General features: G+C 44.0%; 1 protein-coding gene across 1 annotated transcript; it reads right to left on the reverse strand.

Moving 5' to 3' along the window:
* Positions 1 to 8,195: 8,195 nt before the first annotated feature.
* On the reverse strand, positions 8,196 to 9,313 carry LOC131328460 (uncharacterized). The gene is made up of 2 exons (XM_058361402.1): positions 8,643 to 9,313; positions 8,196 to 8,526 (listed from the first exon to the last, which is right to left on the reverse strand). The coding sequence occupies exons 1-2, from the start codon at positions 9,311 to 9,313 to the stop codon at positions 8,196 to 8,198; spliced, it is 1,002 nt and encodes a 333-aa protein (XP_058217385.1).
* Between the last annotated feature and the right edge of the window lie 7,219 nt (positions 9,314 to 16,532).

The raw sequence follows: 16,532 nt of genomic DNA on the forward strand, positions 1-16,532 counted from the left end.
CAGGGAGACCCCCTTTCCTCATACTTATTTGTTATAGTCATGGAGGTATTTACTTGTATTCTCAAGGAGAAATCCCAGCTGCCTGGTTCAAATTCCATTGGAAATGTGGATCTACCAAACTGGTTAACTTGTGTTTTGTAGATGACCTCATGATCTTTTGTAAGGGTGATGTGAGTTCTATATCACATATCCAGTCCTCTTTGGAAGAGTTTGAGTCATTATCTGGGCTCTCCCTTAGTCCAAACAAGAGTAATATTTTCTTCTCAGGTGTCAACTCTTCCACCAAATCTTCAATCATGCATATTCTTGGTTTTCCGGAGGGATCATTACCTATTCGGTACTTGGGTGTCCCTCTTTTATCCACTAAGCTTAAGCATTTTGATTGTAAGATTCTGGTGGATAAAATCATTGCAAAAACAAAGTCCTGGACTAATAGATACCTCTCCTATGCTGGGAGAATTCAGTTAATTAAATCCATTTTGTTCTCCATGCAGACCTACTGGTCCTCCATCTTCATCCTTCCTAAGAAAGTCATTAAAGAGGTGGAGGCCATCTTGAGAGCTTTTTTCTAGACTGGACCTGATCTAAAAAATTCTAGAGCCAAGGTCTCTTGGGAGCATCTTTGTTCCCCTGTTAAAGAAGGTGGTCTAGGTTTTAAGTCCTTGGTAATTTGGAACAAATCTGCTGTGGCCAAGCACATTTGGTTCCTTGTGTCTAGTGGGGAACAATCCATGTGGTGCCAATGGGTTAAGTCCTACTTACTCAGAGGTAGGAGTTTTTGGTGTGTTAAGGTCCCCTGTAATCCTTCTTGGGTATGGAGGAAGATTCTATCTCTGAGGCCACTTGTTCAGCCTTTATTAGGTACAAGCTTGGTGATGGAATGTCTACCTCTTTGTGGTATGATAATTGGCATCCCCTAGGTCCCTTGCTCCCTAGGTTTGGCTAGAGAACTCACAACAACCTATGGGCCTTCACTGCCACTCAAACTTTTGAGCTTAATGAGGTTAGAGCTGAATTACGTAAGGTTCCTTTCAATACAACTGCCAGGGATTCATGCAAGTGGACTCTCAACACTACTGGGGAATTCACTGTCTCATCCCTCTGGGACAACCTTAGAACCCACTTTCCCATAGTTGCATGGCATAAAGTTGTGTGGTTTTCTGGACACATTCCAAGGTGTAACCTAATCACCTAGATGGCCCTCCTGGATAGGTTAAACACTGAGGATAGGCTTGTTAAGTTTGGCCTCAAATCCTCATCCCAGTGCACATTTTGCCATGATGCAGAGAACCATGCTCATCTTTTTTTTGATTGTCCAATGGCCACCCATATCATGACCTTATTGTCCCCTAAGGCCCATTATATGAATGGACATCAGGCTTTGCAGCCTTGGGTGGACTGCCTCTCTAACTTGAAAGGTAAGTCTTTGTCCAACACCATAGCAAAGCTGGTATTTGAAAGTTAAGTCTTTGTCCAACACCATAGCAAAACCGGTATTCACAGTGTATGTCCATCATATTTGGTTGGAAAGGAACCATAGAAAGTTCTAGAATTCGTGTTGCCCTTCCACCGTGGTTGCTCATAAAATTTCCAATGATGTAAGGCTAGACTTTTGTCTCTTGCTAATTTGCCTAGTGGTCTACATTCGGGACAATTACAAGTACTGTGGAACATAGCTTAGTAATATACTTATACTATACTTAAACCATTTAAATAATTGGTATCACTTCAATCACAACTTTCAAATCTCATGTTGTTTTATAGAGTGGTGAATCCGAAACAAAATTTCCAGATGAATGTCACTTCACTATGGATTTTGACGGTGTGGCGGGATACAAAATCAGAATTCGTCAGCAAATCCACTCACTTGGCCCTCCTATTGCTGCTAAGTACTCAGGTCACTATTCAAGGGGGTTAAGCCTCACAGCTTTCCCCTTGATCCTTCAGCACCCGTTATCAGGAGATTTGGACTCATTTGATCTAGTGATTTGGACTCATTCAGACCAGTCATGTTCAGAGGTCACTGTTCAAGGGGTTTATATTGCTATTACTTCTATCCTAGCAGGTATATACTTTAATCTTTGGTGACTGACTTCTAGGTTACAATTTGAAGTGTGTACCTACTATATTGTGTGTTATCCTAGTGAGTTGTGTGCTTGTGCCTCATCCTTCTTCTTTGAGAGTAGAGGTAATAAATAGCGGGGGAATCATGTGAGATCTAGCGGAGGGAGTTGGTAAAGGCTTTTTTCCTATGCTGTGAGAAAAAAGATGAGTGGGAGGTCAGTTTTCAAGGGTGATATAAGTTGGTGAGACCTTATATTTAGTTTGCAATCCCTATTCTGTTGCTCATTGTTACTACTTTTACAGCTCAGCTAGTATTGACTGCATAGTATCTCCAATTTGTTGTAGTCCAGTTGGTTGCTGGTTTACCCATTTTTCTATGCATGTTCAGTTGGTTCCAAGTTAAGCTGCTACCTTTGACTGCCTAGTTTTGTTGTAGTGAAGTCGGTTGCTGCCTTGGGCACTTGAAGTTTGATGCGCTGCTAGTTGTTGCTCAGTAGGATTTGTTATTATGCTAAGCTCAAGTTGTGCTTGCTGCTAGCTGTTTATGTTGGTGGCTATCAGTTGCTCATCACCTTTCATTGACCTATCCTTGGGGGGGGGGGGTTGTCCCTTGGAATGTTTAGGCCTTGCTAGGGGGCACGTCCCTAGGTTTATTGTGCATCCTTATGTTGAAATTTGTTGTGTGGATGCTTGTAATGCTCTTTGCTGCTAGCTGTTGACAAGGTAGTAGGTACATGCTGTCACTGCTGCTTCCTAGCTCTAATTTTACCACTGTTTTGAGCTACTACATCTACTCTGATGCTCCTTCTTGGCTGCTGTATCCTACGACTGTTCTGCTGTTGCTGTACTTCTGCTGTTTCTATTATGGATTCTTTTATATGGTGTATCCTCGTTCTACTGTTCAGTCCTGCTGCTGATATTCTGCTACTATAGATTGGGGGTTTTTGCATTTTATGGACTGTTATAGTGCAGAATGGCCAACTGTTGGCAGCTTGGGCTGTTTCAGTTGGCTCAACAAGGTTCACCAATCGGGCAACCATTGTGTTATGGCATCGTGTTTACTGTTACTATATCATAGGTGTCTCTGAGGGCCTTTTGATAATGGTTTCATTGTTCTAGTGAAGTCATTATAGAGCATCCAGTTTTTATCTTGTCGTATGTTTTCCCTCCCTCTAGGAAGATGGATTGAAAACATCGTGTTCCGATTACCTTTATGTAGCCATTTGGCGTAGGCAATTTTCTTGTTATTTTCTTTTGTTTTTCTTTTCTTTTCCTCCCGAGGTATGCCCCTTGTAGGCTGTATATTTGGTTAGTCTTTTTTCAATTTCAAGCTGATTTACCCAAAAAAAAAGACCAACCATTAATATCCAACTTGCATTGACGAGTGATCTAAATCGACAAATAGATACACGTATGTACAGACTGACCTAGCTCGAAAGAAAAGGATAGAAAAGTCCTAGGATACAACGCGAACCTTTGGACACATGGAAAATAATGAGCCAAAACTCGTAATTCTCCTAAACAGGTGAAACTGACACTTGCGTAAGGTCAAACCGATGTATAATGACCTATACGAATCGACAAAATCAAGAAAAGCATCCCTAAATGAGAAATGAACCGAAAAATTAGAAAAATATCGCAAAAATGGACATAAGACGCCAAAAATGACAAATTGGAGTCCCGGATTGAAACCGACACTCCCGTACAGTCACATTAGGTCCATATGACGTGTATGGTATGACAAAACTTGGCAAAAGTCCCTAGAATAGATTACGAGCCTCCAAAACCTTAATTGGAACTTGAAACGAGCCGCCAAAGGTCCAAAATCCTTGTTGAGCGCGACATCCAGAATCCGATGCTTCGACACTGTCCCAAATACCCTTTATGACTTGTATGAATCATCAAAAGTGCAAAACAGGCCCTTGAATAAAAAATGACCATTCGCGGACAGAAAACTATTTTCTGGTAGATTGGACCACCTGCGTACTGAAATCAGCAGAACGCTACGGATACGTGTACGTAAGTTTGCTAGTGGAGTATACTGGTAATTCTTGCTGTAGGTGCCCTTTTTTGACAAGTCTCCTTTTTTGGGGAATGATGCTTTGTCACTACTCCACACAGTTTGTACACGGTTTTGATCACCAGAGGGGTGTGTCCTTGCATGCAAAGGTGGTAGGACACCAAGGCATGGCTTTAACCCTGGAATACGATTCGAGGTTGATATTTTTGCCATTTTTGCCTATAAATGGAAGGTGCTAGCAATGTTGAACTCACACTACTATTTCCCATATTCAGCAACCCTTGGCATTCTAGATGGAGAATCCACTCCCAACTTTGATTAAGCCTTGGCTAGTGGAATTCTTGACCGTGGATTGGTTGAACTTCCAATCACATGGCCTTGCTTCATTCTGATATGTTAGACATGTACCGCTCCGCCCTGAGCTCCTAAGAGCTGCTCTTAGGTTTTGGGACCCTAATGTTCACGTCTTCCGCTTTGGTGATGACGAGATGTGCCCGACTGTCGAGGAGTTCCAAGTCTATCTTTGGAGCTTTGCATCTCATACAAAGCTCACCAAGTGAGCATGCCGGGACTGCTAGTGCTTAGCCTCCGAACCTCGCCTTCCAATAAGGTTGAAACACCCCAAGCGTAGGGCTAGGTCGTCGATAGCATAATATCCGAAAGTCCGGGATCGTACCCACAGAGAATCGAAATATAGCTAGTTTGGATTGTAGGTTTATATGGTAGAGTGCAGCGTTCAAGACGACCAGCTAGGTTTTGCTTAGAAACAGTGAAAATTGCCCAGGCAAAAGACTAGGAAAGAGCTTAATGAACTTAAAAGAGGCAAGTCTAGGGATCGTCTTTCCATTGACAAAGGCCGTTACCGGTTCTCAATATAACTCAAACAAGAGTCACGACCACGTGCTCAAGCTCGGAAGATTTAGCTTTAAAGACTACGTTTATCAAAAGATGTGATTTACCGGAACTAAAACAACCTATTTTTGCTAATGTATCTAACACGTAGGAGGCCACGAGCTCTCGGTACGTCGCTTGCCAAGACCGCTTGACTAAACTTCATACCAAGGAGTTAACACCCCTCGCTTAGACCGAAATGGCTAGGTTAATTAAATTCCGAAAACCATGATTTTAAGCCCGAAAGTTTGAGAATCAAATAACAACCTAAGTCATTGGGAAAGATTAGCCCAAGACTTAGCCAAAAGACTACTCAAACATAGTGAAAAGACTAGAAAACATGCTTAAGAAAGGAAACATGATTAACCGATAAAAAGGGAAATAAACTTGATATTAGTAAAGACCTAACAAGTAGGTACAACATTAACAAGCGAGAAAATAACATGACAATTACTTACTTGAGTTCTTGAAGGAAATTACTAGAAAAGCTTGAAGAACATTAATGGAGTCCTAGAAAATAAAAATGACTTAAAGTGAAAAATGACTAGCTAGATAGAGATGAGAGAGGGAGACCCTATTTATACAAGGTGGCCTTACTCTCTCACAAAATATTCCAAAAAATATCCTAAAAGTAGCCAAAAGTGAAAAATAACCCAAATGTAGAAAGTAGAAAAAGCAGCAAAAACGTGGCTGTATTCTGCAGCATGAACCGGTATTGGGCAACCCCCAGTACCGGTACAAGGCCTTCAAACGGGCTGGAAAAATTGAACTCTGGACTCTATGTACCGGTACTGGGAATTGGCCAGTACCGGTTCATACTTGACAGATTTTTTGGGCAACTTCGCGGACTCGCTCCGGACACTCCCGAACTCGGATTTAAGCGTTCTTTGAACCATTGGAAAGCTCATCGAGCCTACTTTCTAACCCAAGTGGTTTGGATCAAAAGTAATTTGTACATCAAAAGTTATGACAATTCTACCCTCAGCACGTCGGAAGATGGGTAGCTTTAGTAAAATCCTCACTTCTTCTTCAATTCCCTTGACTCTTGGGCGACCCGAGCAACCTCCAAACCATCTTTCGAGCACCACAATGGGGTGGCACATAGCCTTGAGTACTTGGGTGCACCTGGAGCATTCCTTGGCGTTCAAACGCACCTTATTTATACAAATTGCCTGAAATACACAAAAACACACCTTACGTGCAATATCGCATAAAAACGACAACATATATGTACAAACACAACATACTAGAGGACTTAAGCACCAAGAATATGCATTATTGGGTGCTTATCAGCTAGCGACCTCACTCAACATTTCTCGAGGATTGGCCAATACCTTGCTTGAAGGTGGTCAAATTAACATCCTCCGCTTGATTGAAAAATAGTCCAAATGGCAACTTGGGTAACGATACTGTGCAGGCTCGGCATCACTTTGCCTTGGTGATCTGTCTGTTGGCTGCCTATCTGTTGGTTCCTGCCGATGGGCGGGTTAGTACTCTTTTGGTGAGTGTTGCTACTCAAATGGGGGTTTGAAAGAACATGATGCCCCTAGTCCTTGCCTACACTTTTGGGTTTGGATTTGATAAGCACGGGTCAGACCAATGTCTTCAGCGGCAGTCCACTTCTTCTTCAGGTAAACTCACTCAGCTCACCTTTTTCTGGTTTTCACACTTTCTCATTTTGCCTCGTCACTCAACTTAGGCTGCTCCTAATTCCGTACTTGTTTTTCTCGCTTAAGTCTTTTATGGTTTCTTACTTGCCTTTTCGCTCATGTAGTTGTGGCTTTTGGACAAGATCGGATTACTTTATCCCCCAGAGGAAGGCTAGAACCTCTTTCCACGAAGGATTCATCAAAGGCAGATGAGGTTTCCTGAGATGGATTTGGAAGGGTGGTATGAGTTTCTAAGGCATATGCAGCCTGATGAGATCGCCTGAAGGTGTCCTTGGTTGGATCTGGTTGACATGGCTACTCACTCCGATGGATTTGATAGGATGGTGATTGCTAGACTGACTCATTTCACCTTCTACGTTCCCGACCGTATCCTCCGCCAACTAGGCATTTACCAGGGGAACAACCGAGTTGGTAATGAGAATTTCGTCTTCCAAACTTCAATGCACAGACATTTGGCGGATATCAAAGGTGCTGGGGGCTTAGAGACATCCAAGCAGCAGACCCCGATTTCAGCCCAACGCTAATGAATCGCTATAAAAGATGGTTGCAAACAGAGATAAAAGGAAGAAAAAACATCGACTGACTCCGAAGCTGACTTTGCTGTACTTAGAATAAGCTGTGAGCCGTTGGGCTTCTCTAGCATTTTGTTCTATTTTTCATGCTTCTAAGATGTTTTTAGGCTTTTATGCTCAGCTTGTATAATAGAAGTAGTAGTTTGAAATAAAGTTGAAAGACAAAGGGTTTTCCCCTTATAATTTCCCAAAGTAGCTTGACTTGTTTTCGACCTTCAATGTGTACCAAAACATTTAGCATGGATCAAATTGAAAGATTGTGACCGAATCTCAAGGAGAGATTGCCTACGTATCTTTTTTCAAGGAATCAGGTCAGCACGTAGTTCGGGCCAAGGTTACTCTCTAGATCCGCATTTTCAAGTTTTTGGTCTAGCGAGCTTTTGACTTTTTGCCTATTTATTTTTGCATAGACCACCTTCTTAGGTTTTTGGTCTAGCAGGCTGCTCTAATTTTGGCTTGGAATCGCCCACCCTTGTGGTTTTCGGTCCAATGAGCATCTCTCAGGGATAATAACGCTTGAGTTGACCAAGGTATTGAATTCATTGCCGTCGAGATCGATGAGTTTAGCAGCACCCCCAGATAGGATGGTCTTGATTATGTAAGGCCTAGAGCGCTTCGGTCGGAACTTCCCACGAGGATCAAACACTGGAGCATGGATCTCCTTTGTAACCATATCCCCTACTACCAAGGCCCTAGATCTCACCTTCTTGCTGAATGGTGGGCAATCCTTCGTTGATACCCCTGAACATGGTACAAGGCACGGGGTCTTCTCTCATCAAACAACATTAACTCGACAAATCTCCCGCTCAGCCACTCAGATTCTGTAAGACCACATTCTGCCATGACTCTCAGTGATGGTACCTCAAGCTCAATGAGGAGTACTGCCTCCATCCCATAGATTATGGAATAGAGAGTTGCACCAGTCGAAGTGCGGATCGACTTTCGATACCCTCAAAGTGCTAGAGGCAACTGCTCATGTCAGTCCCTTGCAGATTCAGCAGTCTTTTTGATAATAACCTCGACATTCTTGTTTGCGGCCTCAACTGCTCCATTTGTTTGTGGACGATAGACTGTTGAATGATGGATCTGGATTTTGAATTCTTCGAATAGCTCCAAAACCCTGCCTTTGAAATGAGACCCATTATCGGATACAAATGCCTGTGGGACACCATATCGATAGATGATGTTCTTTTGAATACATTGGGCGACTTGAACCGTCATTAGAGTTTTGTAAGACTCAACTTCAACCCATTTGGTGAAGTAATCTATCGCCACTAGTATGAATTTGTGACCATTTGAAACAGAAGGTCTAACCATGCCAATAACGTTGATGCCCCAGATAGAGAAAGCCAAGGTGAAGTCATGTCAAACAAATTTGACGGAGGAAGATGCTATAGGTTGGCATGGATTTGACACTTATGACACCGTCGCACGTAGTCGATGCATTGAGACTCCATAGTAGACCAGTAGTAGCCCTGCCTTAGGATCTTCCTAGCTAGCATGACACCACTCATGTGAGGACTGCAGACTCCTTCGTGAATCTCCTTCATTATCCTTACTACATCGGCATCGTTGACACATAGCTTGTGCATTCCACAATGAGATCTCTGGTGCAATTTCCCCCCACAAATGATGTACTGGGCAGCTAACCATTGCAAAGCAACTTGATCCTTTCTGGTGGCCTCAGCGGGGAACTCCCCATACTCCACAAAGTTCCATACGTCATGGTACCAGGGTAGGCCATCATCGATGGCGTTGACGTACTCATATGCGGGCAAGTCCCTTTGTTCAATCACGATCGGCCGTAACCTAACACCTACTGGAAGTTCAATCATTGAAGCCAAAGTCGCAAAAGCATCGGCGAATTGATTCTTCAAACGTGGAATATGGGTGAAAGTCACCTTATTGAAGCGACGAATTAGTTCTTCCAAATCTCGGTGATAAGGCTTCAACTTTTCCCCATGAACCCTCCAATCTCCATTGGCCTGAGAGACTACCAGGTTTGAATCTCCGATTACTTCGAGCTTTTCGACTCCAAGAGCAATTGCAGCGTCAATTCCAATAATGCAGGCCTCATACTCAGCTTGGTTATTCATGACATCGAAGTTTAACTTGAAAGCAAGCGGAATATGAGCACCGACAGATGTGATCAACAACACCCCAATCCCAAATCCTTTCTAGTTAGCGGCCCCATCAAAATAGAGTGTCCAAACCTCCTCGACCACCGTTAAAATTGTTAGTAATTTATTTTAATCAACGAGTATCTGTAATCTTAACGTGGGGAGATTAATAAGTATTTAATATCATGGAGCTCGTAATATAATTGAGATAAAGACGGGAGTGCAATTATAATTCTGTCGTGGGGTGAATTATAATTAGTGAAATAAGAAATAGAATCCTTGCAGGATTAGGTTTTCTTATTTACACTGGGAGCCTAGACTTATTACTCCTTAGGTCCCTATCGTAGCCCTATATATACACGTTATGCTCTCTAGGTTAGTTGGATGTTTTGATATTATTCAGTAAATAGAGGCAGGCTTAGAGAGAGCAAACAGATCATGAAAGAGTCCACACTCGATTCGTGTTCTAGACGTGCAGGGAATACGATAGAAGATCGTAAGGTACGATCGAGCAGTATTCGTGGTTTATAGCAAGACGTGCTATAACAAGTTCAACCAGCGTTCGTGCCGCAGGGAGTTGAGGTAGAACCCTAATTCCGCTTTATAGAGTTTTACAATTTTTGTTGTCTAATCTGTACGCGTCATTACTGGGTCTTGGGGATTCAGTTTCCCAACAAAAACCTCCTCGTCAGGGAAAGTGAAATCCACATCCTTCGGTCCATCAATCGGGTGATCGGCCAGAAATTCTGCCAAGGCACGTCCTTTCACAGATTTTCTTGTGACTTATTGAAGATCGAACTCCGCCAGCAAAAGCAACCAATGCACTAACTTATGAGTAAGCAGAGGTTTCTCGAAAAGATACTTGATAGGATCCATCCGAGAAATTAGTCTCACCGAATAAGCCAACATGGAGTGCCTTAGCTTTTTGGAGGCCCAGACAAGCGCCCAACATTTCTTTTCCAAAGGAGTATAGCGCTCCTCACATCCCACCATCTTCTTGCTCAGATAGTAGATAGCTTTCTTGACTCCAGCATCCCCTTCTTGTGCTAGCAAACATCCCATAGCTATTAGAGTTACAGACAAGTACAAGATCAAAGGTCGACCCGGTGTAGGAGGCATCAACACCGGTGGGTTCAGCATGTATTTCTGGATTGACTTGAAAGCGGCTTGGCACTTATCTGTCCATTCGAATGGGACATCCTTCTTGAGCAGACGAAACGTTGGCTCGCAAGTTAAAGTCAACTTGGCGATGAATCTACTTATGAATTGAACCTTCCATAGAAAGTTTCGCACTCCCTTTTCAGATTATGGTGGCTCCATTTCGAGAATCGCCTTGATTTTAGACGGATCTACCTCGATCCCACTTGCAATGATTAGAAACCCTAACATCTTGCCTGTCTTGACCCCCTTCTGTGGGTTGAGACACATTCGGTACTTACAGAGTCTCTCGAGGAACTGCTTGAGTGCCGGAATGAAATCCTCTCGTTCCTTTGCCTTAACAATCATATCGTTGACATAGACCTCAACCATCTTGTGGATAAAGTCATGTAACAAGGTTGTTTGGGCCCGCTGAAAGGTGCAGCCAGCGTTCTTTAGTCCAAATGGCATCATTACGTAGCAGTAGGTACCCCATTCAGTGATGAACGTTGTCTTTTCCTAGTCCTCTGGCGCCAAGAAGATCTGGTTGTATCTAGAGAATCCGTCTACGAACGAAAGCAAAGCATGCCTCACCGTATTGTCCATAAGCACATCGATGTGTGGTAAAGGGAAAAATGTCTTTGGGGCTTGCTTTGTTCAAGTCTCTGAAATCGATGCAGACTCGAATCCTTCCATCCTTCTTAGGAACAGGCACGATGTTGGCGACCCATTTAGGGTACTCTGCGACCCTCAAGAAACCTGCGTCAATCTGCTTGGTGACTTCTTCCTTGATCTTTTGTACCCAGTCCGGCCTAATTCTGCGGAGCTTCTGCTTGACAGGTATAGCTCCAGGCTTCAAGGGAATCCGATGTTACATTATCTCGGGATCAATGCCAGGCATATCCTTGTGAGACTATGCAAAAACCTTGAAGAATTCTTTGAGCAAGTCGACCAATGCAATGCAATCTTTCAGGGATAAGATTGAACCAATTTGCATCATACGGAGGTCATCCAAGTCTATCAAATTTACTGAAATTACTTCTTCTTTTAGAGGCTGAGCATGCCTTTCATCTTCCCTTTTGATGAGGGAACGCAATTCAACAAGGATATTCCCATCAAAATCTGTTCCTTCATCGTTGGGGTTGACACAATTTATATAGAAGTCAGCAAAGTAATCAGAAGCAGGATCATGTATTTCATAAAACCTTTCAGGGTTACCAAGAGGCACAAACTCCGACTCTGAGCTAGACTTACTCTCGACCGACTCTGTGTAAGACTCAGACGTTGTCAATACAAGTTAGACGCAGAATGAAGATGTAGTTTTTAATACTACCCTTAGCCTCCATGATGAGAGAAGTAGGATCTTCGAGAGTGTCGGGCCCCAGCATCAACACTTCAGCCTCTTCAGCATCACCAACCAAACCTACTTGGGAGAACAGCAACTCCAAGCTCCCCTGACCAAACATCTTCAGCCAGTCGATTTTCATTCTGATCTGAGCCAACTGCTTTTTGAACTCCTCTTTAGCCAGATCCTCATCTTCACTATCAAACCAAGTGTCAGCAGCGAAGACCTTGAAACTAGGCAGCCAAGTATGAGTTTTCGGATCCCAAATTGGCTCGACCTGTCCCATATAAGCAGTGCCTCCTCCTTCACGTACAAAGTAACTGTCAGCGTTACCATGAAGGGTTTGAGGCTTTCCCGCACCTGTCCTTTTCTTGGCATCTTTGGTAGGGGGAACATATCCCAAACCAAAGCGGCCTTCGGTGAAAGGAAATATAGGAAATTCAGCGATCCCTTGCTGGTTGATTCTGAGTCCCAAGCCAAGCATATAAGACATTCTCCTCATTATTTCGAGGGCAGCTGAACTGATGATAAATTCATCATCCATGGTAATGGTTAGGACCAAACTAGATGTGTCAAAAGAGAAACCTCCAAAGTTGGCATCCTCCTCTCCATGCAGAATTCCCAAGATCGGTTCTCCATCTTCAGTGTGTGGACAGATACCAGAGTCCTCGCAAATTGTAAAAGTCCCAGATGTGAGCCCTAGCATGACCTTCTGGTGAAGAGTAGAGCGCATGACCATGATGTCCGAGTAGAGGGCACGACCATGATGTCCGCCCTGTGAAGCCTTGGTCTACCTAGAAATGGATTAAAGGTAGCGGGGGATGTCAACGACGTGAAATTCGACATTCAGAGGGCAAACATGAATTGCGGAGCCATTACTGATGAGGACAGTCGGCACCCAATGTCCTCTACACTTGACAGTTATGTGTAACGGGCAGTTATGAGCAGTTCCATCAATAGGGAGATCTCTCTCGGTGAAAGTGACAGAGTGCTTTGAAATGAGTGGCAGTATGAAGGCGATCATGGCCTCTGGAGTAATGTCGGAAGGCACTTTGAGATGAGCAAGAGTTGAAGACAACTTCTCGCGATGCTCTTTAGAGGAACGAATCAATCCCCAAACGGAGATTGCAGTGGGGATTTGCTCGAGTTGATTATGAATAGTGTCAGTCACCAGGACACCACTTGAAATTATAGGAACAACAACAGAAGCATTCCTTTGAGAATTAGGAATGTTGGGCCTTTAAGTAGGAGGATTGGAAGAACTTCCTTCCTGCTTGCAGATTTGCAGGCTTTAAAACTTGGCTGCTCCTTGTGACATTGGCAACATCCCATAGAGATGGCACGCCTTTGACATCTTCGATTCTGTCCCATAGGTCCACGGGGACTTCCCCCAGCTTGTGCTTTCCTTTGTCAACTAAAGCTACCGTTGGTGACGCATCCTGCCCCAGAGCTAAGCCCATTGCCAAATCCTCCATACCCAATCCCTCCAAAAACACAGGGTCTTGAGCAGTAGCATCTTCGAAAGGTATTCCCGGGTTGGTAACAAACGGAACATCCCAAAGACCTCCATCCACCAAAGCCGAGTTGACAATCCAGATTTCGTCGTCGACAGTTACGTCCACAACCGTATCGACATCCCAGAGATTAGCTGGTGGTGAGGCTTTACCCACATCGACAATCTTGTTGACTTCCCAAAGATCATCAGGAGGTGCACCCTGTAAAACCATGATGCTACTGGTATCACCGGGAGCGATAACGATAGGGCGTGGCTGATCCACAGAGATGATGTCGAGAACAGGGTCGAACTCGCGGATGAGATCATCGGCTGCATTTAAGATGGAGTTTACTAGAGGAAGCATAGCTCCAAGCGGGCGATGTAGATCGAGAACAGACTCCCCTTCTCCATAGTCACTTTAGTACTGCTCGTCGACATCGCTTTGATCCAAGTCGGGGTTGAGGCCTAATGCTAATTGTCTCGCATCGGGCTGTGGATTCCACACATATTCTTCGACTTCCTCCTCGGGATTGTCCAATTCAGGTTGGTGGTAGAGCATGAACAAAGAAAGGCCATCGAGAGGATTTGCCTGTGCCGCGTTCCATTCCCCTTCCCAATGGTCTAACCATGCTTGATTGATATGGTATGTAGGGAAACCCATGTTGTATTGCTCAATCCAGTCCTCGGAGAGCTCTTTCCATTCTTCGGCTTTGTCTTCCATGGCCCAACCTGCTGCCATCATGTTGATGCTTGGTTCAGACGGAACGGGTACGATCGACTTAGGGTGGTTTTCTAGGACAATATAGAGGGTAAGATTGAATATGGTAGAGCTTGGGTTGTTTCAAGTGGAGCTTAGGGATATCTGGCTGATTTGTAGGTTAGAGTTGTGTTTACGAATGGAGTTGGAGATGACATTCGATTTTGAGGGAGGTGGGGTTTGAACTGTGCCATCATCTATTAGGTCTTGAATCGCATGACGAAGGCAATAACAAGAATCAGTGAGGTGGCTTGGCATTTGATGATAGGCACAGAAAGCGTTGGAGTTATGGCTAAGGGGTGGATTTTGAGAAAGAGGGGTTAGAGTCAAAGGCCTGAGATGACCAGACTTGACTAACTTTTCCATCACTGAGGAAAGAGGTGCCTCGAAGATATCAAAGTTTTGGGGTTGTTGATTTCGATTTCGGCTTTTCTGTGGAGCTTGGACCTAATTATTATCTACAACGCGGTTGGAATTCTGAGCAGGGGCATTATTTCCACTGGAGATCGCATTGGCGTAGTTGTTGCTACCAAACAAAGCAGTGTTGCTTCCTGTGTAAGCATGGGGCTTAGCCTTTTGAACTGAAGTAGAAGAGGCAGGCTCGCTTCTTGGCAGAACCCCAGTTTGCAGTGTTTCTTTGATGCCCAAGCTAGACTCAAAGAAAGTCTCAAAGTTGGTTGCCTGAACCAACACAAGGTTCTTAGCGTAGTCGGGCTGCAAGTTACGAGAGATGATGCGGATCTGATCCCTTTCACTCGTGCGATCAGTCATTAGGGCAGCTTTGCTTCTCCACCTTTTGATAAAGTCTGCAAAGGACTCCTTTGCATTCATTTTGGTTGACTCCAACTCTTGGGTAGTCATCTTGAGCTGAGAGTTGTAGTTACTGAGTGACAAAGGCTACCCCAATGTCCTCCCAAGTTCTTCTTTTTGATACGTCGAGAGACAAGAACCATTGGAAGGCTGGACCAAAGAGAGTTTGCGAGAACATTTGAGTCGACCGCCAACAACTTCATAGCGCCATGATAACCCAACAGATGAGTTTTTGGGTCACCGGTTTCATTGAACTTAGTGAAGTCTAGCATTTTAAACCTTTCAGGGAGTTTGGCATTTGGGAAGAGGCAAAGTCGGTCCATGTCCAAACCACCAGTACCCACCTTTTCAGAATTAGAAACAGCTGCTTCGAGCTTAGCCATCTTTGCGATTAAAGTTGTCATTTCTGGGTTAGGGACAGCCACTTCGGGATGAGGAACTTCAACTTCATGATCGGGATTAGCTCTTTCTTCCTCGACTCTTTCTCCTCTTGCCGGGAGTAGCTCATTGATCAATTCGTGCAAGTTAGCCATAGAAGCCTCGGCCTGATCGGCCCTTTGTTGCATGATGGCCATGTTATGCTGGAGACCTATCAGAATAGCAACTCGATCTTGAGGAGCATTAGCCATGATGAGTGCTTTAGTGAACTTCGGTGATGATGTCCAAGAAGGAAAGGACGGAGGGGTCTCGTGAGGTGTGGTCGGCGGTGAATCTCCTGTTAACGGTGAACCAGCCAGAGCTTCCGTTATCACCGACTAAGGAGAAAGCCTAGCAAGTCTTCTTCTGCACGGACCCGATGGACACTCTCAACCAGGTTTGGCTCTTGTTTTCGGAACTTTCTTTAATGGTGCAATGGCTCACGGCTAGACAGTAAAGCAAATGAGAACTCAGTGGTACTCCTGCAGCAATTTATTTGAAAGAATTGAAAGAAAGGAAATGCGCATGTCATCGTCGTCGGTGTCCTCCTAAACTCTACAACTAAAGAGGAGTTCGTCTTATGACATTCGGACACTACCAAAATCCTCGAAATTCTTTTCAGGAGTGTATCCCTGTCTGAATCGACTGATACTAAGAGATGTCAAAATATACTAAGCCTTTGACTATTCTGTTCTCGAAGTTTTAACTTTTGGAATCGGAATAACTCGGTGTACATGATGTGATACCTTAACCGAGGTGGCGTAAGCAGCACTGTGCCGGACCCTGAGAGGTGTAAGTGATTAGCACTTAACTTGGGTGGTGTAAGTATCACGACATTCTCTCCGTTGTTCCTAATTTTTTGTTTGAAACCTCGATCGGGTTTTAGACAAGGACTTAGAAATTATAGATTTCCCAAAGCCTCACTAATCTAAGGACTTTTGAAATTTGATAACGTGCATCATCAAGATGCACGACTCTTCATCGGGCCATGACAATGTCCTAATAAGCATAAGATAAACTCGACAAGAGACAACCTAAAAGCCGTCCTATCATGCTTCTACGCAAAACGGTACGTATGTACAGTGCATCTGATAGGGAAAGCAATAACACGTAGACAGAATATGGGGGTTAGATGCAAGTATGCGGGCACCTGTCTTAGTTTGGAGAGTTCTATTGCTTAGTACATGAAGAGGCTGGTTTTGGTTTGAGAGGGTTCCTCAGACTAAAGCCAAGA

This window comes from Rhododendron vialii, chromosome 6a (genome assembly GCF_030253575.1).
Source record: "Rhododendron vialii isolate Sample 1 chromosome 6a, ASM3025357v1".
Classification (NCBI taxonomy): Eukaryota; Viridiplantae; Streptophyta; class Magnoliopsida; order Ericales; family Ericaceae; genus Rhododendron; species Rhododendron vialii.